We start from the raw sequence: 25,458 nt of genomic DNA on the forward strand, positions 1-25,458 counted from the left end.
AAATTTGTTAAATTTACTTGGGAGCTTAATAATTTCAATAGAGATCGACGGTTTTCGCTCTTGCTTGTCAAAAACAATTTTGATCTGGTGTTTCTGTATTTCGAGATGAGCATGTTTGGAAACTGTTTTAAACATGGCGGCCCCCTACATTTGTTTTGGTGTTGAAAATGTATAGGTTTCCTTAAAAGCAAAGTCCTTTATTTTCTGCTTGAGTCTTTTTTCTGATTACATTTTAAAAAGGAGTTGCATCTCTTTGCTTCTCTTACATATATATAACGTCTTTACTTGTGAAAGTTAAGAAATGCGGATGAATCGGCATCATGGAGGTTGAATGGCCGCCATCTGTTTTGGCTATTTACATATCGTTTCGGCGAGATAATGTGATACATAAAATTTATTATGGACAGAAATAGCTTGTATTTTAAAATAAATTAGAATCATTTTGGCCTTTTTCTGTTTAAGATAAAATCTAAACTCATAAATTGCTCCAACTATAGTTATGCTGATGGAATATTAATAGCGACATCTAGGCAATATTGCAGGGACGTAACTCTTAGTGGCCGCAACAGACGAAAAATGAATTTTCCGCTTTTTGTAGTTTTGTTGTCATTTAGTATTATGGATAAATGTCTTGTTCATTAAAATGAGAAAAATTAGCCTGAAAGGTTTCCTTATTTATGACTGCTGAGTGACACACTTGCACAAAATGGTACGCCCTTAGACATCAGATGATCAGTATTTTCATAAAATCTTGTAGTTCTGAAGTTAACACATGGTACATAGTTAATACAGCCCAAAGCATTTTTTAATGCCATACAGTACATAATTTCTGACTGCACTACATTCTGTTTTAGGCACCAACCAGTGGTTTGTGCCTGCAGTTCGAGGCGATATTCCACCAGGTTGTGCAGCATATGGTTTCATATGCGATGGGACAAGGATCCTGGTATTTGGTGGAATGGTGGAATATGGTAAATACTCAAATGAGCTATACGAGTTGCAAGCTAGTCGCTGGGAGTGGAAGCGCCTCAAACCAAAACCACCAAAAAGTGGTCCTCCACCTTGTCCACGTCTTGGTCAGTTTTTTTGTTTTTAAAGAAAAACCTCTCTCTTTGCACACTGAAATGTCTTGGCTAGGTTAAGTAGAAATCTTTCTCACTGGTTTCTTGTTTACGTGGATTTTTTAGTATGTTTATATATGCAGACATGTCATTGCTTCTTTTCATATTTCAGTTTTTTGAGAACCTTCAAACTGAAAGTTGTTGCATCTGATTGATACAATAGCCTCCTGCCATTTAATGTTTTATCACCACTACCTTCCTAGGTTGAAATGATATTTCAATCTAAATTGCAGGTCACAGTTTCACACTGCTTGGTAACAAAGCATATTTGTTTGGTGGACTGGCAAATGATAGCGAGGATCCCAAGAACAACATTCCTCGGTATGCCTGAAATATACTTTGTGTAGAGCAGTGGTTCTCAAAGTTTGGTCCAGACCATTTGTGGGCCACATGCATAAGTCAGGTGGTCCATGACTGACAGTCATCACATGTCAGCAAAGTGATGTTTAAATCGCTAGATATGCTACTTAGTCATGATCATCTGCTTACTAATTCTAGAAACATGTTACTCTTGAAAAATGTCACTGTTGGTACAATTTAATTAATTTTGCTATTTTTGTCTTGCAAGTGTGACTGAGAATAGTTCATCACTACTGTGTAGTTGTAGTCCTACACTACTTTAATGCTTTGTTTAGAAGTTATGTTCACATTTTTTGAAGTATAGCGAGAAGTGTTTTGCTTTAATGTCAATACATTAGGGCCGTGTGTTGCAGTTACCTAAATGACTTGTATACCCTGGAGCTGCGGCCACTCTCAAATCAGATGTCATGGGACTTGCCAACAGTTAGTGGACAGCCTCCTCCACCTCGTGAGTCCCACACTGCCTGTGCTTATACAGAGAAAGATGGCCGTCGACCACGACTCATTATCTATGGTGGTATGAGTGGATGCCGACTTGGTGATCTCTGGCAATTTGAAGTTGGTAAGAATGTACAACTGACTATTGTCTTAAAGATGAATTAAGCAAGATACCATGATTCTGCTTTTTCATGCCATGAAACTCTTGTGGTGGACCTAAAGATGCAAGAGTAGCCATTTGAATAAAATTATGGTTAAGTTTAACGGCTGTAGTAAATTGCTGCCTTAGGGCTTAAGTTGATGAAATATTTTTGTGATTAGAGGATGTGTCCAAGATTGGTTTGGTCTATGTGGTCTTAACAAGGGAGATGACTTCGAGTATCTTCTGCATCCCAGAGAATTTAATTTTGTTTCTTCTCCCACTTCCCAAGCCTCAAGTTAAATAAGTTACATGGGCTATTTGAACATATTCTATACTCCTATTTTTAGCAGCTGAATAGAAATAAAATGTGGAACATGTTTAGCGTTCAGATTGCCTTACATGTTGGGACGGTCTTGATGTTTGCAGAGTCAATGGCTTGGACAAAGCCTTCACTCCAAGGCATCCCACCACTTCCACGGAGCCTCCACTCTTCAACAGTAGTCAACAACCGCATGTTTGTGTTTGGTGGCTGGGTGCCGCTGGTCATGGACGATGTGAAGGTTGCTACCCATGAGAAGGAGTGGAAGTGCACAAACAGTCTTGCCTCACTTAATCTAGGTATGATTGCATTTTCTTTATGGGAGACCTTTTCTTGTTTAACTTTTTCTTCTTGACCACTGGGTCTCTTAAAACCTTTACAAAGCTTTTTACAAAGTCAAACGTATGAAAAATGGAAACTAGCTGCTCACAAGCTTTATAAAAAATGCAGAAGTTGCTTCCTTTGATAAACTGCTTAAAAGTGGCTGTAAGTGGCGGTCACAGTTTTCCCGAGCATATTAAAATTACTTTTAGCTTTTTAAAAAAATGTTACCAAGCTAATTGCATCTAGTCACTTGATTAATGAATGAGAATATTTGGGGTTTTGTTGTTCACCTGCAAGGAAGGGATTGGGCTGATAGTTTTTAATTTAAGGGCACTTTTGTTTGAGTGACGTGGAAATTTTAGAAGCATTTTGAGATAATATAAATCATTTAAAAACTTCAGAAGAAATAACTCATAGAAATCTTTTGAATAGATACAATGACATGGGAGCCACTTGCTATGGAGGTGTTTGAGGACGCGTTGCCTAGAGCAAGAGCAGGTCACTGTGCAGTGGCAATCAACACACGCTTGTACATATGGAGTGGTCGTGATGGATATCGTAAAGCATGGAACAACCAAGTGGGTTTTGCACTGTAGGAATGGATAAGATGTTTAGGATTATATGAGTGTTTATTGCATTTCACCTGAATTCTCATGCTAACATCTCATCTCAATTCCCCATTCAGGCTCAAACTTGCGAGGCTGCAAAAAATGTTTTGACAATCACTTTCATGATGTTATATTTATTTCATCACCATCAGCATCCACTTGCGGTTCTCCTATCATAAGCTTTACTATTCTGTGATAGGACAAATTTCTTCTTGATCTAATTGTCAGTTGAGGGAGTTAATAATAAGTAATTCTGGATGAGCTTTAATAATTGAATTTCAACAAGTGTTGGTTTTGCAATGCATTAAATTTGTAATAGTATCTTCATGAGTCAGTTCTTGTTCATTCCAGGTGTGTTTCAAAGATCTCTGGTTTTTGGAAACTGGTATGTTTTTCCCTTCATGTATTCTCAGGGATTAATATGCTATCTTTAAAAACGTGACTTTTTTTTTTTTTTTTTTTTTTTTTTTGGGTAGTAGGTAGTTGCAAAGTATAGTTTATTTTGATGTCATACATTACCAGGCTCTGTACCTTGGCCTCTGTAGTTTTAAACATTATTGCGACTATTTTTAATTGTCTTGTGCATGCTTCTAATGGTTTGCAGGGTTTTTATTCATTTGAGGGTAGTTGCTCATATGTGTGCATTATGGGTTATTTTTCGCAGAAAAGCCTCCAGCACCCTCTAGGGTCCAGCTAGTACGTGCTAGTACCAACACACTGGAGGTCTGCTGGGGATCAGTTCCTACTGCTGATGCCTACCTGCTGCAGTTACAGAAATACGATTTGCCACCAGCGCAGAGCCTTCCAACCACCGCCGCTGCTACTGCTGCTGCTGTTGCGCCTGCCCCTCCTAGCATCCCTGCCGTGAGACCCTTGACCCCAGCAACTCCTGGCACACCCACAGTACTAAGAACAGCTACAACAGGTAAGCATATTTATACATTCAGCATTGTGTTGTAATGTTATATTTTGTATGTTTGTTGTTGGTAGTTTCCAAAAAGAGATTATTGTTCATTATTGCATCTACAATAGATAAGTCCATTTACACAATATTTAAAAAAAATAATTATGTTGTAAGTATTACTTTAATTGTCAATTTTAGAATGAATAAGTCATATACAAAGTGAAACTTGTTTGAATAAGTTTGTGTGTGCAAAGTGGAATAAATTCAACATAGTAGAAATTGAGTGGAATTTAGTGAACTCTCAGTTTGCATAAAGAGCAACTTGCTGACTGTTGTGCATACTTTTAACATTTTAAGACAAGCATTAAGCTCATCATCCATCTTTAAAGGTTACAGATTTATGTGAAAATTATTCATTTTATGTAATTTCCAGCAGGCATTCTTTGGAAACTGGTTTCTTCATTAACTTTACCAGATGATTTGTCTATTAGGAGTTTAAGAACTGATCTACTCCTTAACCAAACATATTACTGTTCCTTGCCCGTGGGGCAAGTGGTAACATTCTTTACTGTACTCAGATGCATCCACCCTTGAACACTATATAAGGCTCTGTAAATAAAGCCTAACTGACTTTTGTTTGGCTCAGGGGCTACATTACCTGCACAATTAGATTTCATCACACTCTTTTAGCTTAGGTGCATCTCCTTACAGACTCCTGTCACTAAGGATGCTTGTAAACAGCTGGCATTTTGCTGATTTAAGGTACCAGTGCATTTGGTGTAGATGCTGGCAACCCCTAGTAGTTAGGTCATGTGGTCATCTAGGTAATGTTAATGAACTAAACATTTTCCTTGTGAAATCTTACCAGACAACCCAACATAATACCCTTCTAGACTTTCCTGCAGCTGCATTGTTGTAAAACTGATGAGCATCTTGTCTCATATAGTGGTCACGGGTTGTGGTGGGTGGAGCCAATAGTGGCCAGGACTGCTAATGCCACTGACCAGGGACAGTAATTTCTTGAGTTAAAGAGTAACTGTATCGTAATAGTCAGTTCATCTGGTAAGTATCAAAGGAAGAAAGTTTACACGGATAATTTCATATTTCATGGAGTCATTATGTTGTTAAGAAATTATATGACCTATTAACAGTCCCCACTCCCTCATTTACAACCACCTAATATACCCAACTTATTTTGAGATTGTTTTTAGCTATATTGGTTACTACACTGGAAAGGTCATAAGCCTTTTTAGCATGCACTATGTTTGCATTTTCACCTTTTCTCAAGTTAAAGCTAGTTTTCTGGGATGGCCATGATACATTTTTTTATAACACTCTTCAGCTGCTTCCATCTCTTCTTTCTTATCCCAGCCCCTCGCTGACTTTAAAGTCCTTTTGGACTACTATGGATAAAATTGCTTTGTGAACTTCTGAGAGATCAGGTTGGCATGATGAGTGATGGTATTAGAGAGCAGGATTAGGAGATATGGTTGGGGAAAATGTGTATTTTTTTTTTTTCTTATCATTTCATCCATAGAATGTGGCAGCTCTGGTATTGGAACCAAAATCTGTGAAGTATCGATAATTTTGACATTGGGTGGATCAAATGCAGTTATATCTGTGCTGTGTGCCATTACTAAGACCGAAATAACTAGGCGAGGGGAAGCTTCTTGCATGTTAATAAAATACATGCAGGTATTGTCACAAGAGGATTTCTCATTCTTCTCTGTTTCTTTACTACCTGCACTTTCTTTCGTCAGTTACTGGACTGGTGCGACCTCTGCTGGGCTCCACCTTGTCCAGCCTGGGGGTGGCCCAGCCACAGACTGTCCGAGGTATTTTGACTTGTTTTTGTTCATTTGCATGTTGCTGGTTCCAGGTTAATCCAGCAGATTGTCATTTGGCATGATGGAGACGAGAGTTTTTTCACCCTGTGTTTTGCATGCATTTTGAGCATTGTTCAAGGCATTTAGCTGGTGGTTCACTGTGTTGCATTATATGCTTATTAAACGTGCATGGCTTTGAATGTTACTCAAAGTTTATGTGGCATGAATGTTCAGAATGCAAGGATGGTATTAAAACCTTTTGGAAAAAGTACATTACAGGTGGTCCTCGGGTTACGTCAGCCCTAAGTTATGATGTTTCATGGTTTCGACACATCTCCCATTTACTGTATAAGGCCTTGTTTCCACTTAAGTGGTTTTGCGTCGTAAATGTCGTAAAGCCAACTTTGTGTTTGGTGTGTGGCGGAAGAATTAAATGTATTTTATGTGTGCTTTTTGAAAATTACTATGTTAGGATAGGATAAGTGCTTACAGTATGTTATTTATGTACAGTATGTACGTATGTTCCGACTTACAGCAAAAATCGGTTTACGACGCGACGTAGGAACAAAATAGCATCGTAAGTCGAGGACCACCTGTACTAGCTTTCTTATAGCGTTAACAATTAACCGCTAGTAACTCCACCCAAAGGCTCACCCATAGACAAACATGGTTTCTTGTTGAGCAAGTCTCTTGTCCCTATCATGCAACTTTGGCAATTATTTTTATTTGTCGTTATCTCCCTGTTAAGAGATGGAATGGGACATCACATCCAGTGGCAGGAACAACCCAAAATACATCTAAACAAAGTCCTACGACAGAAGAAGACATCAAATGTGACAAAAGGATCAAAGTTCCCTCAAGTTGTTACTTGTCTGTTCTTGAGTCTTTTAGGGAACAGGTCAATCAAGCTGCACAACCCCCAGATTTATCTTTTCTCTATGATTGTCTCATTACAGACTTAACAAGTCAATAAGCATGATGCTGCTAGACATCTGGTTTGTTGTTTTTCTAAAGTCAGGTGAAGTAGCTCTTCATTTTCTCCCTCAGTCTAGTCAAAGCTTCAATGATTGGTTATAATGTCACTATATAAGGCGGAGCATCTAACAGTTAATTGTCATCTGGTCACTCAAGAGAAATGTGAAGTTCATCGCCTGGTCCAAAATTGTGCTATGCATACATTAAGCTGCACTGACTTTTCAGACAGAACATGCCTGACCCACTGCAGAACTGTAATCTGGAGACTTTTTTCCTGTGGCTTTTGAATTGAAGTTCTTTTATTTAAGAACTTCGGTGGGTCCTTGAGTGAGCTGGCTTTCTTCATCATTAAAAGCTTTGGGTGTCAGATAAATTTTGTTCCAGGCACACGTTTCCTGGAGAAAAAGATAAAAAGCTTTTGTGCAGCACTACAAAGTGATTGGCACTTTGCTTCTTACTGATTTGACCTTTCTATTAGCTCGAAGCATTATTCAGGCTCAGCATTTTATATGGAAAAGGAATCTCAGCTATTACTTGGGGTAATCAGATGCAGTGTTAAGTCTGAGTACCTCTTGGTGGTCTGTTCTGCTGCATTCTAATGGCAGCACTTTCTTCCCAGGCGACTGGGGGAATAAATGTAACCCTCAGTGAATGTTTAATTTAGAGTTATCACTGCCATTGTTAATTCTGAAATCCTATTACTTGAAGAAAACATTGCTTACTGAGGAACATACAAAAACTATTCAATTGAAATCATCAACTTGCATGAAACAGCACTGGCAATTTCAGACCAGGTGCACAAAGTCTTATAGAAAAATGTATTTCCAGCCAGTTGCAAATATATCATGGCACATATTTTGCACATACACGCAAATACAGCTGTGTACTCATCCAGCATTCCCTGTGTGAAGCGATTGTTGAATTAGTGTCTGCATGTTTTTTGTAGTTCTGTGTGAGCTTCAAGCTAAAAAGTTCCGTCCTCTCTTGACTTGAAATCTTAACTATATCACTCTTTTTCTGTTATCATGATTTGTTAAATTAATGCAAGATGAGGATTTAATTTTTTTGTTAAATTTCATGCAAAGTCTGTTTCCTTTGCACTTGTGTGGAGTTTCTTTTCAGCTTTTATTACTGCAGCAAAAATGCAAAAGACAAGATGTAAAAAATCTGAAACTGAAATATGATTTGGCATTGAAGTACAGAAAGACCTTGGAGTAACTTATAAAACAAACTCAAATAGAGATAGAATTTAGGAATTGCAATATTTAGATTGATCAAAATGTTCGCTGACAGCTGCTGAACAATTTTGAAAATACCGAAAACTCCTATTTCAATCCTTTTTAATTTGAAAAAGTTTCACAATTTCTGCTCTCTAGTAACCTAGTGACATCTAACAGTTATCCTTAGAGATAGCTGTATAAATTTGCTTACCATTGAAATATTTACATATGTTGTCTTGTTTTCATCCCTGTTTCTACAAACCAATTCATTTATAATAGGTTTAAAATGCTTTTGTGGGAGAGTGGGAGGCTGAGTACCCTGTGAAACATTAATTTATTACAATAAGTCATCTTACACAGGAAATGATGTTTTCCAAAAATGAATTTTGCTTTTTGTGTTACTTCATCTTTTACTGTCATGTCCCTCCAATCGCCTACACATTTTATCAAGTTATCTTTGCTGCAGAATGTGGATTTTGTTTTTTATATTAGAAAAACCAATGAAAGAAAAAAAATGATAGCAAACATTTTGCTTTTCACCCCACCGAGAAAAGATTATTGAAGTAAGAGTAAAAAGAAAATTTACTTAGCAATGTCTATCCATCATGTCACTTATGCAGGTATAAAATGTGGTTTGTACAAGGAAGAGCAAAGGTGACTTATTTCCCAACGCTTTGGAATTTTTTGTTTGTTTGTTTGTTTGTTTACCTGTTTTCTATCACAAGTAAACTTCTCTTCTCCATCAATTTTGTACATAAGCTTAAGTTTATGAAATAGTTGAAAAAGGCACTTGTAAAGGTAAGAGGAGAGGTGGCAGTGAAAGGAGGTTCTCCAAAAGACACAAGTTTTGACAGAAATCAGGTTGTAAGAGGAATGTAAAGAGCTGGTTGCATGAGATGCTATTTTGGTGATCTGGTGTCATGTGTCAATTATTTAAAGTCCCTGCCGGTCAGTAGAGGGCAAGGAAGAAAAATGTTTAGCAAGTGGATAGGAAGCCCACCCTGTCCGAAAATGTAGCAGTACAGCTTGTTGTCAGATGGAGGCTAAATGTCAAGTTTTGCATACTTTCTAAACCCTTGGCCTTTTGAAATGAGCCAAGTCTTACGAACTCTCAGCTTTAGTGAAATAATCAGGAAATGGTAAAATGGCGTGGATAATCTGGAGGGTGTTTACAAAAACATCAATTTACAGAGTCCATATGAGTCAGTAAAAGCAGATTGAATTAAGTATCTTAGCTTCATCACTTGGTATGACTAACTCAAACAGAATCGAACATTTTAACTGTTCTGCCTTATTCATTTTTATCATATTGGCTGCATTGTAAAATGCAAATTAAATAAGATGTTCATTTCATGTCAGTTTGCAGACACAATGCCTAGTTTGAATTTCCATGTAGTACCAATCAGCATGCTGAACACAAGCCTTAATGCTGGGTTATCTGCATGTCCTGTGCATCATTTCATAGGAGGTCTTCTTATATTCTTTTGTATAGTGACAACTGCAGCTCGCCCCAAGAACCCTATGACCATCACCCCAGTCTCCACAGCAATACGCGTCACACCTTCTCAGGTTTTGACGCAGACTCCAAAGGGTGCCACAGTTGTCAACACAGCTGGTGTAAGTAGGGTGTGGCTCTCTTTCCTCATCATTTTTTTTTTTTTTTTTTTTTTAATACCTTTTGTTATACCTTTGATGCGCTCTTACGCTTTTGCTCACACTTAACATAAAAAGATGCATTATTGTAGCCATCATATTTCTAAAGCAAATATTAAATTTCTCTGGCGATTCAATCCTAAATTAATGATGATTTATCATCTGCTTGTCTTAGACTGTTGGACAAGTTTCAGTGTTTTTATGTTTCCCTCTCTTCTAGTCTGGAAGTGGAAGTCAAATGACAGGAATTGCAGCACTGGCGGCAGCAGCTGCTGCCACACAAAAGATCCCAGGTACATCGGGTGTCACCACAACACCTGTTTCTGGGATTAAAGTGGTCACACCAACCATTGTCACCCAAGGTGTCAAGGTCACACCTGTCCAAGGCAAAATTCAGGGCCAGCAAGGTGGGTGCTCAGTGGAGAGAACTGTTTTATCCGGATTTACCCACTTTGAATGTTCAAGTATCTATTTTCTGTTGTGTCTAGATGTAATGCTGGGAAAACCATGTACACTTGCCACAGAACAAGAGCAGCCAAAGGGCTGTATATCTTGTAGACCCCTCAGTGCTCATTACTATCTCGTATGAATAACTATAGTTCAAGAGTGCTTTATTGTGTGTCAAACAAGTTTCAAAGAGCGTAGGACTTACATCTGTATTTTACATATAAGTATGCACAACACATTTATATGCATCTCTTTGCAATTTTTACATGTGAAGATTTTTTAAGATTGTGTAAGATGCTCATTTTTGTTTTATTTCTTTTCAGTAACAGTTCCGTCCCCAATAACTCAGACAGTAAGAGTTGCACCCCCTGGCACCACCATTCTCAAGCCAGGCACAGGCGCTATGGCTGGAAAGCAGATCATTACTGTTCACAAAGGTGGCACAGTCACCAACCAGCCCCAGATTGTTACACTTGTCAAAACCACTCAAGGGATGGCTGTTGCAAATGTGAGTTGCTTTTTTTTCTCTTAGCACCATATTACAGATGATGTCAAATGTTTGAAAATCACATTAAAAGAAACATTTATAGAAAATTTTCCATGGAGGTAATAATTTGCTGTTAGTAGTGTGAAACCATTAAAGTGTTCAGGTCTTTCTGCTCCAACACTTTGTAATGAACCAAACTATGAAAGCTGAAATTTGGCATTATTGGCATAAAAAACATAGCACTAATAATTAAAGGAGTTTCTTGATAACATGGATCAAGATTATAATATAAGTAATATATATATTAATGTGTGTCTTTTCAGGGATTTTTTTTAGTTCAAGACTAGTAATTTTATCTGAGACTTCTCTCTAACCAAAAAAAAAAAAAAAAAGTAACCTTACAGAGAGTCCACAAATTTCACTTGTTTTATGGATTGGAAATGCTGTAATTAGTAGGAATGCTTTGGACTTCCGTGTCGATAAATGTGTGTTGAGAAAGAATATTGTTTGACGTCATGGAGACCAACTATGAATATATCATGAAGTAGCCATGGTCATTCTGCTGGATGAATAATCTGAGGAATTTTTTTTGACAGACAAAGGGAGGACTTCCTCAAGGAGCAACTATCGTGAAGTTGGTGACGACCCAAGCAGGTGGCAGCAAACCAGCAACTATCATTTCCTCCTCACAGGCTGGCCACACCCCATCAAACATTTTGGGCATTAGCAGCGTGCAACCCAGTGTGAGTTTTGCTATTATAAAGACTGCTTTTATGAAGATTGTAACTGCTTCACACAATTTTGTTTTGTGAGACTATAAACAGACCCTTGTCCTTGTAACAATTTTCATTGAGAGGGATTGCTACAAGAAAATACTCAGCTTTTAATAGTTTGATTTTTAACTTATAAATATACTTGTTGTATGTATAAGTGTTGCCTCTGATGTTGCAGACTGCCACATCTCGTACCCTCACCACTCTCATTAAGACCATCCCATCATCTATGCTTACGGTTGCCAAACCTGGAACAGGTGTCACAACCACACAAGTGGGCACAAAAACCATTGTTATTGCAGCTCCAAAAGGTACTGCAGGTGCTCTCTCAGCACCCACCAAAATCATCACTTCCGTCCCCAAGCTGGGTGGTCAGGCTGGTAACACCCAGTTCATTGTTGTCAGTCCTCAGAGTGCCACTTCTGTAGGTAACACAGGTGAGAAAGGGGACATTTTTTTCCCCCAAAATCTTTGCAAAACAATTTTTTTTAAATGAAAGGCTGTTGTAATTTGTATTCATTGTGCTTGTAGAATTCTTGAGTTAGGAATCTTTGTGGGACTGGTGTGTGGAAATGAGGGACAGCCATGTTGAGCAGTCAGGAGATGATGGTGTTTGATGTGTTTTCAGTAAGTAAACCAATTACCGTGACAACATTATCTGCAGGCAGTGCAGGTGCACAAATGGTGGTTCCTACCTCAAAGCCCGTCATCAGCGTTTTATCTGCTGGTAGGTCCCACAGATTTTCTAAATTATTTCTATGCTAGAGACAGAGTTTCAGCTATAAAGCATAAACAATTGTTTATCTCTCTGGCTGTGTCTCGTGTAGATGAAGTTAAGCTGTTAGCGATCAAGGGCTCTGATGGCAAGAGGTAATTTACTATGATTACATTTAATTATGAAAAGCAGCCTTGCATCAAGAAAAAGGAAAATATTTAAAATTTCTGCTTGCAGGAGGGCAGACAGTTACTATGACAGCAACTACACCAACAGCACCAGCAACAGCCCAGATTCTTGGGCAATCAATCGCCTCAAATGTCACATCCATTCTTGGGACACCAGTCATGAAGACTGCAACAGCTTCCCCAACAATCTCTCTCATTGCACAGCCTTCTGCTGGGGAAGTTCCTACCACAATAGCAACTCGCCAGATTGTCACACTTCCAAGCCAGATGTCACTTGCAGGTGAGGAATTAGCAGCTGTGTTTATTTTCTTTGTCTTGGTCATGATTCCCTCTCCACTGCCTTATTTTTTTTTTCATTTTTTTTTTTTTTGGGCCTTGTTTTGAGTGCACATGTAAATTTGTAACTTGATAATTTTTCTTCTGTGCATGGAAAAATGTCATGTCTGATAAATAAAGACATTTTGCCCCATCAGTCATGTTCTGAAAGTAACCTAAAAGTAAAACAATGGGGTTTTTTTTAAATTTTTTTTCTTTGTTTGTTTCCAGGTACTGGAACCAAGGGTCCAGTGCAGATCACGATCACACCTGTATCACATACTCAAGCTGTTGGGACAATAGCTGCTGGCAACATTCTTCCTACAGCTCAGCCTACAATCGTCACAGCTACATCAGTAACTGCAGCAGCTGAGCAGCAGATGCTTGGAGATAGCACCGAAGAGTGTGATGGAATTCATGGTTGCCCTGGTGATGGTGGAGACACTGGTTCTTTAGCACAGGCTGACCAGGAGTGTGATGGCATCCATGGATGTCCCGGTGGCAGCCAGACTGCCCAGCAGGATGACCATTGTGATGGCATTCATGGATGTCCAGGCAATGACCAGCCTGCCCAGCAGGCAGACCAGTGTGATGGAATCCATGGATGTCCTGGTGATGGACAGACACCGATCCAGGCTTCACAGGAATGTGATGGCATTCATGGCTGTCCAGGAAATGAACCAGCCAAACAAGATGAGTGTGATGGCATTCATGGTTGCCCTGGCAATGAACCAGCTAAACAAGATGAGTGTGATGGCATCCATGGCTGTCCAGGAAATGAACCAGCCAAACAAGATGAGTGTGATGGCATTCACGGTTGCCCAGGAAATGAACCAGCTAAACAAGATGAGTGTGATGGCATTCATGGTTGCCCAGGGAATGAACCACCTAAACAGGATGAGTGTGATGGCATTCATGGTTGCCCAGGGAATGAACCATCTAAGCAAGATGAGTGTGATGGCATTCATGGTTGCCCAGGGAATGAACCACCTAAACAAGATGAGTGTGATGGAATTCATGGATGTCCTGGAAATGAGGAGCAAGCTAAAAAAGACGAGTGTGATGGTATTCACGGCTGTCCAGGGAATGATGAGCCATCTAAAGGTGATAAGTGTGATGGAATCCATGGTTGTCCTGGAAACAATGAGCCCCCAAAAGGTGATGAGTGTGATGGGATCCATGGCTGTCCTGGAAATGACCAGCCCTCCACCAGCGGAGAGTGTGATGGCGTGCATGGCTGCCCAGCTAATGAGGAAAATCAGGGCGAAGGACAAGAACAGCCTGTGGGTGCAGAATCAGGGCTGACAGTCATGCCTGGGGAGGCCATTCCCATGGAAACAGGTGAAGGCAGTGAGACGGTGCCTGTGGCACCAGCAGTAGACAGCGTGGGTTTGAGTGGGGGATCATCAGACATGGCAGCACCACCTCTTGATCTTCTCCAATCAGAGCAAGGCGGTTCCCATGAACCTATGGATGAAGGCTTACCTGACACTGCAGCCGTGGCTGTCCCCATCCCACCTGTTCCAGAAATCAAAACAGAGGGTGATTCATTGCAGGCATCTGCTGGACAGTTAAACACACCTGTGGGCAGTGGAGCAGGGTTATCTGTGGGAGCAGATGCAGCAGGTGAGCTTTTCTGTCAGTTTATGCAAGCATTTGTTTGTGCACCTCCCAGAATATTAAAGATTTTGTGATCTTCAGAATATCTGTTAAATTTTAGATTCTTTCTTAGCCTGCCTGTTAAGCTCTTCTCTAATAACCATTCCTGTCATAGAACCAACAGCTTTGTTTGAATCAAGATTGCTACACTCGTAGGACACCAGTGTAGTCAAGCAATGTAAGCTGGTTTTCTTTGGTCATGTGATCTAGCCTGACAACTTATTGAAGACTATCTTTCACGGCACCTTGGAGGGTAGTCGGTGCCACAGTGGCCAAAGAAAAGACTGGCTTACAAATATCAAAGACTGGACTGTTTGTTCTGTACAGGACATGCTCCCTATTGCCCAAAATAGGCGAGAGTAGTGGGAAGCCATATCAGCTGCCATGTCTGTCCATGCTTTGCCCCAACAACTGTTTCAGCATCAAATATACATAATGTGAGGTTTTTTGGGATCAAATTAATATTTTTTGTGTGAGATGTGGTCAGCAGTTATAACTGAGTGATAATTTTGTTCTTTTGAAGATTCTTTGGCTACTTTGGCATCAGCTGCTATCTCTACAGCTAGTGCTACTTCATCATCTAGCACATCACACGATGCCACAGCCAGTTCAGGACAACAAATTAAGGAAGCAGATATAAAAACAGTAAGCAATCAGTTATTTTTAATTATGATGTTGTGAAATCCTGGAAATGGTAGTAAATGGTACATTGCTGAGGACCTGGTTTTAATGGTAACTCATTGACATCACTTTATAACAAAACTATCCACAGTTCTCTTGCCTTTTTTAGGAAAAAAAAGGATACCCTTTTGTTTTTGTTGTTGTTTGTTTGTTAGCTGTCACGTTCTTTATTTTCTTTTTTTTTTGGTTATTTTTGCTCTGTCTTGCCACTGAAGCAGTCTGGTAGGCTTTTTTGTTACACTTTGTGAGAAAGCTGTAAAATTATTAACACAACACTCATTTAATCTATTTTCATTTTTCTCAGGAGGTGAAGCCTGACAAGCCTGTTGTGAAACGTGACACCACACAGTGGTTTGATGTGGGAATCATTAAGAGCACCTCCTTCGTTGTTTCGCACTATCATCTTCCATCAGAAAATTCTCAGGGCAATGGAGATGTAAGTTGTCCTATATATCTCACCAAGCTTATTTACAAGTGTATTTAAAGCTAGTAACATAAACTTGGTTTTCATAGTTCAGGTTAGTTCGGGTACTGATGATTGCATAAACTAAAGTTAAGCTACTCATATTTTCAAGGACTGCTTCATTTATTGCATTTGGCTCTGTGGTTATTTATAAAGGGTCCATATTTTACACTTATTTACATCAGTGCAGCTTGTTTATTGGCAGAGGACCGGTATTATTTAGCCTTTGCGAAAGGCATTAGTTCTAGTCTTTACACCCCTTTGCCCTCCTAGCTCGTTGATTCTATCCTACACCCATGTCTGTCATATTTGATCATTTTCACTACAAAATTATATCAGGGAAAAGGGGCAAAATCCAGTCATTTGACTAGGTAAATCACATTTAAAAAGAGTACATCCCTTAACACAGAACCAGCTAGATGTTAGTTTGGTGATTTAAATTTTTCCAGAGGTAGTGTGCTTTTAAAAAAAACGGTGGCAACAAGAGTGCGTACTCCAAGTCAGCTAGCAATTTTCCACCATATTTTTAAACCTATTTCTGACACTAAAGTTGTTCTACATCATCAAGAGGTTTTTTTTTAAATTTTTTTTTTAAATTTCTACATGGTGTGTAACCATTAAAATCCATTGAATATTGGACTAAACATTGCAGTGATGATTGACTTGTGTGTAAGCCTATATCAAAATTGTAATTTCCTTTGAATTAACAAGTGCAATTTCATAATGGAATAAAGGACAAACTGTCTCTTTTTCTTAACTTTAAACTATAAATTACAATTTTGATTTATATTCCTACCATGTTCAGTTAATTATATACAATCTTTTGAAAATACTTTAATATGTGCTGAAGGAGCCGCACATATTTGTCTGGCCAGGTCGTGACAAGTAAAATGATACAATCCAACCTTTAAAGGAACACTATCATCTTAATGAAAGGTTTTTCTTGATAAAAACACCATATGAAAGGCTGATTGCCAAATTGAAGCTGTGATGACTGTGATTTCATTGCTTAGAGGGGGTAGATTTTTTTTTTTTAAACTCTTGGGTTTCCAAAGAATCATTACCTGAAAGTGTTGTGACTACTACAGGACATCGATGTGGTTAACGTGCCAGACCACAGTGACCTCAAGAAGCAGGAGCTACAACCCGGCACTGCCTACAAGTTTCGGGTTGCAGGCATCAATGCCTGTGGCCGAGGTCCATTTAGTGAGGTTTCTGCCTTTAAGACATGCCTCCCAGGTTTTCCTGGTGCCCCATCTGCCATCAAGATTAGTAAGGTGAGCATTGTCTTCTTATTTATTTTGTATTATTGTTCATCTTTAGTTAATTAAGCTTCAGAATTATCAGACAGTTGTTGATTTTCCTTCAAGAAATTGTCTTGTGCCAAAAGAAAAGGTCTGTTCTCAAATGATTTTGTTAACAAACAGCAAAGCAAATCCATGTTGGCTTCCATTTTCAGAAAACTATGACTTGCAAAACTGTGAAACCTTTTCAGAGATGGTACTCCAGGAAGTAGAAATCAATATTTTGTAGATCATAGATGAACAAAAACAGCAACATGGGCATGCATTTTCTTATTCTTCTTCACCCCTTCCCATTAGAGATAGACTTAGAATGAGGCAATGTCTGTTTGCTATAGAATATGTAAATTCTTGATCTAGAGGTTCGAGCACTTTGTTCATGAGTGATCTCCCTTTGCCTAATCAGCTTGCGAGGCCTGCTTTCAAATTTGTTTTGTTTCTTTATAGTCTAGTCTTCTTTAATTTTTTTTATTGTTATTCATCTACATCTTTAAACTTTCTACTTGATGACTTATTTTCTTTACCTACAGCCATAATGGCTAAGCTTCTTTGACTTCACTGTGACAGAACAGCAGATAATGCCCTTAATAAAACTTTAGATCTATTTTGATTTTAAACAGGCGGTTTGTTGCTGGCATTCTTCATACTGGTTTGAAACTAACCATCTAGAATTGATGCCACTGGTTGGAAAGTTTTCAAACTGACCAGTTGTGTCTACCTAGCCATCTCCAAACATCGCATTAAAAAGCAAATTGGTGAAACACGAACAGCAGAAGTAATTTGAATTAAAGGCGATTGTTCCAAGGGTATAAGAAGAAGCCAAGCCAAAAATTAAGTGAAAGAAAGTGACAAAACTGTTTTCATTCCCTACCAGAAAAATGAGAACAGAAACAGTAATAAAAACTGCAAGAAACAGAAACTAGGTAGACCACAGTAGTAGAATAGTGAGACACTTCAAGTGACAAGATACAGCCTCTGCATTGATAGGAAAGATAGGAAGTGTGTAAATATTAGCTAATGGCACCAGTGAAACTGACATGAAGATTAACTGGTTTGCAAATTTAAGAAACTCTGATTGGATGAATGATTAAAAAAAGATAATTTATCAGAAAAGGAAAAATATATCTGAATGTGATTAATCTTAAGTTTCGTGTAATTAATGTTTTAGACTGTATTCTGTTTTTATATTAAATATTTATTAGAAAAAGCACTGAGATCTGTTGGGCCCCTTGGTTCACTTGAAGGACCCCTTTCCCTCAAAAGATGGCCTCTAGGACCCTAGAAATCCTAAAATAACCTGTGACCTTAACATGTCAAGATGCCAAGACTGAAGATCCTTTCTGAGATCAGCCACACTTACCTCTTCTTTGTCACCAACAGTCACAGTCTTAACAATGATTTCACTTTTTGTGTTTTTGACTATTTCTGGAAGGTGCTGATCAGGGATGGGCAAGCTACTTTTAATTTGTAGCCGGCTAGGCTACAGCTACTTTTTTCCAAAATGTAGCCGGCTACACTACAGCTACAATTTTCCAAAAAAGTAGCAGCTACTTTGGGCTACTTTTAAAATGTAGCCAGCTTCTTTTGGCTACTTTTAAAACGTGATGTTATAACAAGTTAGCTGTAGCCAGCTGGCTGTAGCAACATACACAAACATCAACATTACACACAAAACACTATTACTTGCTTTACAAAGTTTTTATTATAATAATGAAACGGAGAACTGCGATATACCGACAATTTTATTTAGTGAATCCATAAATGCTTTCATTCATTCCTTGCCCCTTCCTCCCCCGGCCTTTTTCACACAATAAGTACACGTATTTACGATTATATTAAACATTTCTGGATCTTTTCCTCATCCTGTTTTAGTGACAAAAGAAATTATATACGTTTTCAGATATACATTTGTTTTCTATAACTATTTGTTCCCTATTACTTAGAAATGAAAACTAAACAGATGCTTAAGTATCAGGTACCTGGTGGAATTTTCAATAAATTAGGTTATGTGGTGATGAAAAATGTCAACCTCTTATCAATACTGTGACAATGAACAACAGACCATTGAAATAAATGAGTTTGCATGGAATATAAGTAAAACACTGCTTAATCTAATTTTCTAACACTGACACTGAAAACAAAGAAAAGAACACAAACTAATTGTTTCCAAAAGCTGATAGGGTGAAAAGTATAGTCCTGGCATACTAGAATAGACTTTAATTATATAGTAGGATGTCAAATGTAGCATATAAACACTGAAATATATTTTTCAAAAATGATCTGATACAAGATATATTTATTTTAAATCTTTAAGCTTGAATTTCTCTGTTTGTCGTTTTTGACATCCAGTCCTAAACTATAAAAACATATTTCTCAAGATTGGCTTGTGCTACAGCAGTAACATTTTGCAATTTTGTTTAGAAATGCATAAGCTACAAAGTGATGCATTTGAGAATATGGTATAAACATTACTTTTGATAAAATTAACATTTTTCTAAATATTTTCTAAATATTTAATTGCCACATTCACACTGAGTCGGGGGGTACCATGTCTGATTTTTTATATCTCCTAGAAATCTTGAGATATCAAAACGCCTTATGCATCAGTTTTCTTATCAGTGCCTCTAGTTTACAAAAAACCCAAAACCTTTGGTATATGACTTATGGTATTGTGTAAATTTGTTTTTAAAATGCTTGTACGTTTTGAAACAAAAACGTTGATTAAAGTCACAATTTTCACTTTAGGTACTCAAAAACGGTTTTAAAGTGCTATATTTATGTTATTTTGTTACTCTATATTTAAAACCCTTAAAGATATTTAAAATATGGATTTTAATTTTTGGAGTGTACCGGTAACCTTAAAACAAATCTACATTCTTTTAGTCCTTCATGGAATTGAATTTGACCAGAACTTTGGCCTCGAAGTTGCTGTCTGTCACCCTAGTGCGCAGCTTTGTCATGATAAGTCCTGCCAGACTGAACAATCTCTCAACAATTCTTGCATTTGAAACTATACCCACATTTTGTGGCTTCGCAAAATGTAAAAAAATTCAAATAAGGCTGGAAATTGATGGGTACGTCCATCTTCGTTTTTCAAATGAAACAAAATACCGCTCCCGCCACTTGGACGACCCGGTACTTCCGGTTACTGAGCGTACGAGACACGTGGGTGTCTAGCTGTCAACACACCGAGCAGTGAGAGCAGTGGCTGTCGTCGTCTTGCTGACACGCTGTCGACGAATGGTCGTGAAAGTAGCCAACATGTAGCCAAGCTACGGCTACTTTCTAAAATGTAGCTACGGCTAAAAGCTACTTTTTTAAAATTTGTAGCCGGCTAAGCTACAAGCTACAAAATTTGTAGCCAGCTACAGTAGCTGTAGCTCGGCTACAGCTACTCCCCATCCCTGGTGCTGATCTATATTTAAATGAGAAAGAAAGTGTGCTGTATAAGTGCACTTACTATTATTAATCGGGTGAATATAATCATAACATTTAATTGTCACCACCTGCTTTCTTTGATGATTTGTGTACTGTCGGCATCACAGATTTTGAATGCATGTGTCTTCTATTGATGATTAGAGCACAGAGGGTGCACATCTATCCTGGGAGCCACCCCAGAATACGGCAGGCAAGATCACAGAGTATTCAGTCTATCTGGCTGTGCGCAACACCGCATCAGAACCAAAGCCTGGCACACCTGCTCAGCTGGCGTTCGTCCGAGTATTTTGTGGGCCCAGCCCCTCATGTGTGGTCAGCAATACAAGTTTGGCCTCAGCACACATTGACTACACTACCAAGCCAGCCATCATCTTTCGCATAGCTGCACGCAATGAGAAAGGTTATGGGCCTGCCACACAAGTCAGATGGCTTCAAGGTAAAGAGAAAGTATTATTTTGAGAGAGTGTTTTTATTGGGATAATTAATTTTTTATTACTAGGAAACTAGGGGTAATGTAATGTCATTATTTGTTACTGTGTTTGTATTTTACTTGTACACATATGTATGATAACCCATATAAGTTGTCAGATGTCCTGCACTATCCCCCAGAAGCTTTTATGAGCAAGTAGTGGAAACAGTCTAGGTAGATTGGGTCATAAGGCATAAAAGGATAAGATTGTTACAGTAGCCAATAAATATATAATGCTTAAGTATTTATGAAGCAGAATAAATTTTATTTACCTGCTTGTTTTGTTTATGCCATTGTTATATCCTTGTGAGAGATGGTGGTCAGTTGATAAGTGTTTGTGTTATACACAGTGTTTAAATGATTGTGCAACAAGACTGTGTTAAACATGTGTGTTTAAGTGCTTGTGCAACAAGACTGTTTAAGTATGTTGAAAAGCTAAAACCAGGCTTTTTAAAAGCATAAATATTCATAAAGAAAAATCATCACTGAATGCGCTGAAGTATTTTTTTTTTCCATTTATTGTCATGCACAGGACATCTAAATCTGCAGACTGTATTCTTAACCTTCAGCTTTCAAGATGATTGATCTCATTAAGCTAACAAGGTTCTTGACAACCATCACGGAAAGTCCTAAACATGAAATTGACAGAGTAAAGATTATGATACATTATTACTTGTATGTATGCTTTTCCTTGATCTTTCTGGAAAAGAAAGGTTGGTTGGTGTGTAATTTTTTTTTGGTTCACATTTCAGATGCGGCTCAAAGCCCACAAGCTGGTGGCAAAGTTGCTCTCAAGCGGGGATCACCGGGTGGTGATGTGTACGTATTCCTACAATGCATCACTTATTCTAGGCAGCTAAAACTTTTTTTTCATCATTAAAAAGTCAATTGACATGAATGTTACAGTGATGACTTGCATATTTTTGCTTAAACATTTGTTCTTTTGTCCCACAGCAAACCTGCAGTTGCAGGAGGCTCTGTCATTAAGAAGATCAAGCTGGAAGATGATCAGTAGAGACCTCGAGCACAAAAAGGAGAGTGTTTTATAATGTAGCTGCACAGACTCCAGCAAGACATGGCACTGCCTTCCGCATGTACATAGGCCTGCTCTCCAAGATGGAGATCACATGTACAGTGCACACAACTCACATTCACTTAATGGCAGCAATTCCATTTGCATGACATAGAGACAAGGAGGCTTGGATCAAAGAGAAAGGTGGGATGATACAGCCACCACGTTACTTCTCTTCTTTTTTTTTAAGGATATATGGCCAATATCTGAGTAGTTCACAAGGATACATCCACCATCCCCTCCACAAGAGTTGGTGCTTCTTGTTTTGTACAGACCAATATCCTTTTGTTATACAGTTTATTTCATTTGTAAGGAGAATGTTACACAAATCTGAGAGTGCAGACATTTTACATGTCCCCACCCCTGTTCACTTTTAAGCAAGGACTGCTTAGGATGGTCAAAAAACCAAGAGCAGCACAGAGTGATGCAACAGGGTGCATAATGTCATTTACTAGCTAAATGAATTTCAAGATGTTCACAGGAATCCAGAATACCACATGATAGAAAATATGACCATCTCACCGGCAACTCATATTCTCTTTTCATATGTAAAAAAAACAAAAAGTTATCTAATGTTTGAAAGTACATTGACAGTGTGACTTAGCATTATAATGCATTGACTATTGAGGTCGTTGATGACTGCTGCATGTTATATCAAACATTTGGATGTGCTGGATATTATTTTAATAATTCAGTGTACTCATCTTCCACTTATCTTGTTACTACTCTTTATTATGAACAGTTGGATTTTACGGAATCATTTTGAGATGTAAAAGTGTAGATTGTGTGTTTTATAGCAGATATGGTTAATAAATATGAAAAATGTAATTTGGCAGCTTAAGTGGCAAAAATGAGGAGCAAGATGGGGCTTAAAGACAGCGATGAAACATAATCTCATATGGAGTCCAAAATAAAATTCCTTGTGCAAGATAAAGTGCAAGCTAGCTGGAGAGGAAGATCTCAGTACTTTAGTGACAACAGCTCTAGGCAGCTGTCAGTCGAGCAGTATCTGAGCATGTTCATCGCTAGTTGCCATTGTGCAACAAAACAAATTTTTATTTACAAATATTTTCTTCACTCTGTAGTTGAATTCCACAATCTGTCAAGTATATCGTCTCACAGCAATTTTCTTTACCCTCTTCATAATCACTATGATGTGCTTGTTATGGATTGAACTGGCATACTGAAGGGCACTTTTAGCACCCTGCCTTAGTAAAGACTTCCTGTTAGCCTCAAGGTCATGTTGTACTGATGCAGTCACCAATCTGTGTTGAGAGGCACAAGATTATCACCTTAACTGTGCCTGATGCCATCCCTTGTTCAGTTTCTATGCAGTTGGAACAGCCGTCAGATTTGTTAGACAACGACAGACTTGGACAAGGCTTGCGTGTTTCATAGTCTTAAAAAATAAGTGATAATGATAGTAGTCCACATGACAGGAGGCTTTATTCTGGGAGGTTGACACATTCTTGTGCAGTTTCACAAAGCCATTTATCTTGTATGATTTGCTCTCTACCATTTTGAAGATGCCATGGCCTTTTCACCTTTTATTTTTATTGTTACTGGGAAGAGGGAAAGCTGGTGGTCACCAATTAAGGTAAAGGCAATGCTGAATTTTTGTTTAATCTATACTTAATAAATCAAAATGCAATAAAGACTACGTTTGATAATTCCATGCTGGATAATACAAGAGTATTTAAGTAAAGCTTCATTTGGTAACTTTTTTCCTGCCTTTTTATTTAAGACAAGCAATGATCTTTAAAAATGTGTTCTTTCTGTGTAAGATTTACTCAGTTTATTTTAGCTGTCTACAAGAAAAATAAATGTTGTTGGTGTTTGTTTTGATGTTACGTGCAGTAGTTGGTTTCTGCTTATTATTGCAGTACAGCCCAATCTTGCGGCAAAGAAAGGTCTTGTTCACAAAAAAGTGAAATTGGCTTATTACTTGATATTATTAATCTGTATTTAGCAAAGACTGTTTATGTTTACAAATGTCAGCAAAAGTAACTGTTTATGTGAAGCACGTGTCTAAAGCTTGTGTAAGCATTAACAAAGTCTCAATCAGTTTGACATATTGGTTTCACTTTCTACAGCACAGCCAGCACTCATAATGAATTAAAATTAACAGCAACAGGGTAAAACATATTTGGGCTTGTGTTCACCCAGTCTTGCATGTTGCGGTGCAGGAAAATACTTTGCTTGAATCCATGTGTTGGTACAAAAATGCTAAAGACATTCATCTCTTCTGGACTTAAAAAATATTGGCTTTTCATAGCACGGTAGGCATAAAAGAGTATGCATGATCTCACTTTCATCCCTGTTTTTTTACTTGAAAGATGAGATTTCTACATTATGAATAAAGATTTGGAGGGCAATTTAGCAGCTTTAATATTTGTTGGCCATGGCTTTATCATTATTTTGATCATTCCATGATGCCTGTCATCACTGCTTACCATTTCAGTAAAGAAAACTGGTCATAGATCAAGTGCTGCTTCTGGGGGGTGCATTCAAATTCTTCAGTGAATCTGCACCTTTTCACAGACAGGGATGTACCTAGTGGATGCCTTAGCTTAAGACCCCAACAACCAACTTTAACTGCAGGTGTACATACTGACCGGACACAGCAGAGGATTACACACTGTGGCTGCAGCCCTCGAGGATTTAACTTTTAAATTGCTGATTCACATTAACTAAGGGTTGTTAATGCCCGGTGAGCTTACATTTAGGTCTACTCAGTATGATAGAGGAGAATATTTCCTGGAGTAAGCTGGATATTTTATGGTATCAGTGCTAAAGAACATGCTGTCAAGGGAACCAGTAGTTCAAGATTGGATCCTTCTGTTTGAAACATTTTAAGTCTGCAGCAGAAAGACCAGCTTCAGACCACTAGTCACTGAACTTTGCAATTGACTTACAAATGTACCACATTGTATCTGATCAGGATCATACATGTGTCAAATTTATATAACCTGTTTTCTTTGCAATCACTCCCTCAGACAAACATTCAGTGCAGTAACACAGGGCGGTCCAGTGTCACCACAGTTAGTGCACAACACCAATACAGTGAAGGTCAGCTGTTCTGGGTTTAGCTCTCATCTCAGGCACGCTGTTTTTTCTCTGCATGTGGCATCTGTTTACAGGGCTACATTGACATGATATAGCCTTAGTTGCTGGCTGCACATAAAACAGCAATTCCTCACCCCACACCCCTTTTCAGTGCATTACCATTAATAGCAAATGGAGAATACAAGTCTCCAAGGTATGAAAAAATATTTTGTAATAGCTGTATATACTTGGTCCATTTCTTGTACATTTTAATAGTATTTGCAACCTGAAGGACTCCCTTTCAAACTGCAGGTTTTCTGCCTACACTATTTTATGGTAAGAAGCATGTTGAGAGCAGAAAGTAATTTTATTTTTAGCATTTGGGGTTTTTTTTGTGAGATAAAGTATAATACAAACATTTAAATTTCTTTTTTTGGAATTGGTTGTCATTGTGTGTGTGCATGTGTCTATGCATATGGTGCGAAAGGCTAACCCAAATGACTGGCTTTTAATTT

General features: G+C 38.3%; 2 protein-coding genes across 5 annotated transcripts in view; one reads left to right on the plus strand and one right to left on the minus strand.

Annotated features, from left to right (window-relative positions):
- Window positions 1-345, minus strand: part of LOC112572282 (transmembrane protein 187-like) — a 3,829-nt gene extending 3,484 nt beyond the window's left edge. Inside the window, exon 1 of one of the 2 annotated variants that reach the window (XM_025251883.1) lies at window positions 267-345. Coding sequence is in view for 1 of the 2 variants with exons in the window: in XM_025251881.1 (XP_025107666.1) it covers window positions 286-322 (37 nt within the window). In the remaining variant the exon portion in view is untranslated. The remainder of the gene's footprint in view (window positions 1-266) is intronic. The other variant, XM_025251881.1, reaches the window with a different exon arrangement.
- Window positions 1-25,371, plus strand: part of LOC112572279 (host cell factor 1-like) — a 25,664-nt gene extending 293 nt beyond the window's left edge. Inside the window, exons 2-23 of one of the 3 annotated variants that reach the window (XM_025251867.1) lie at window positions 855-1,076; window positions 1,355-1,442; window positions 1,835-2,043; window positions 2,488-2,679; window positions 3,137-3,282; window positions 3,664-3,697; window positions 3,977-4,237; window positions 5,977-6,051; window positions 9,730-9,854; window positions 10,111-10,297; window positions 10,661-10,845; window positions 11,421-11,567; window positions 11,776-12,034; window positions 12,226-12,324; window positions 12,550-12,780; window positions 13,047-14,441; window positions 14,998-15,119; window positions 15,460-15,591; window positions 16,707-16,895; window positions 20,499-20,793; window positions 21,579-21,645; window positions 21,781-25,371. In XM_025251867.1, coding sequence (XP_025107652.1) covers window positions 855-1,076; window positions 1,355-1,442; window positions 1,835-2,043; window positions 2,488-2,679; window positions 3,137-3,282; window positions 3,664-3,697; window positions 3,977-4,237; window positions 5,977-6,051; window positions 9,730-9,854; window positions 10,111-10,297; window positions 10,661-10,845; window positions 11,421-11,567; window positions 11,776-12,034; window positions 12,226-12,324; window positions 12,550-12,780; window positions 13,047-14,441; window positions 14,998-15,119; window positions 15,460-15,591; window positions 16,707-16,895; window positions 20,499-20,793; window positions 21,579-21,645; window positions 21,781-21,841 — 4,721 coding nt within the window. In that variant the 3' untranslated portion in view covers window positions 21,842-25,371. The remainder of the gene's footprint in view (window positions 1-854; window positions 1,077-1,354; window positions 1,443-1,834; window positions 2,044-2,487; window positions 2,680-3,136; window positions 3,283-3,663; window positions 3,698-3,976; window positions 4,238-5,976; window positions 6,052-9,729; window positions 9,855-10,110; window positions 10,298-10,660; window positions 10,846-11,420; window positions 11,568-11,775; window positions 12,035-12,225; window positions 12,325-12,549; window positions 12,781-13,046; window positions 14,442-14,997; window positions 15,120-15,459; window positions 15,592-16,706; window positions 16,896-20,498; window positions 20,794-21,578; window positions 21,646-21,780) is intronic. The other 2 variants (XM_025251869.1, XM_025251870.1) reach the window with 2 other exon arrangements.
- Window positions 25,372-25,458: the final 87 nt, after the last annotated feature.

This window comes from Pomacea canaliculata, linkage group LG9 (genome assembly GCF_003073045.1).
Source record: "Pomacea canaliculata isolate SZHN2017 linkage group LG9, ASM307304v1, whole genome shotgun sequence".
Taxonomy (NCBI): Eukaryota; Metazoa; Mollusca; class Gastropoda; order Architaenioglossa; family Ampullariidae; genus Pomacea; species Pomacea canaliculata.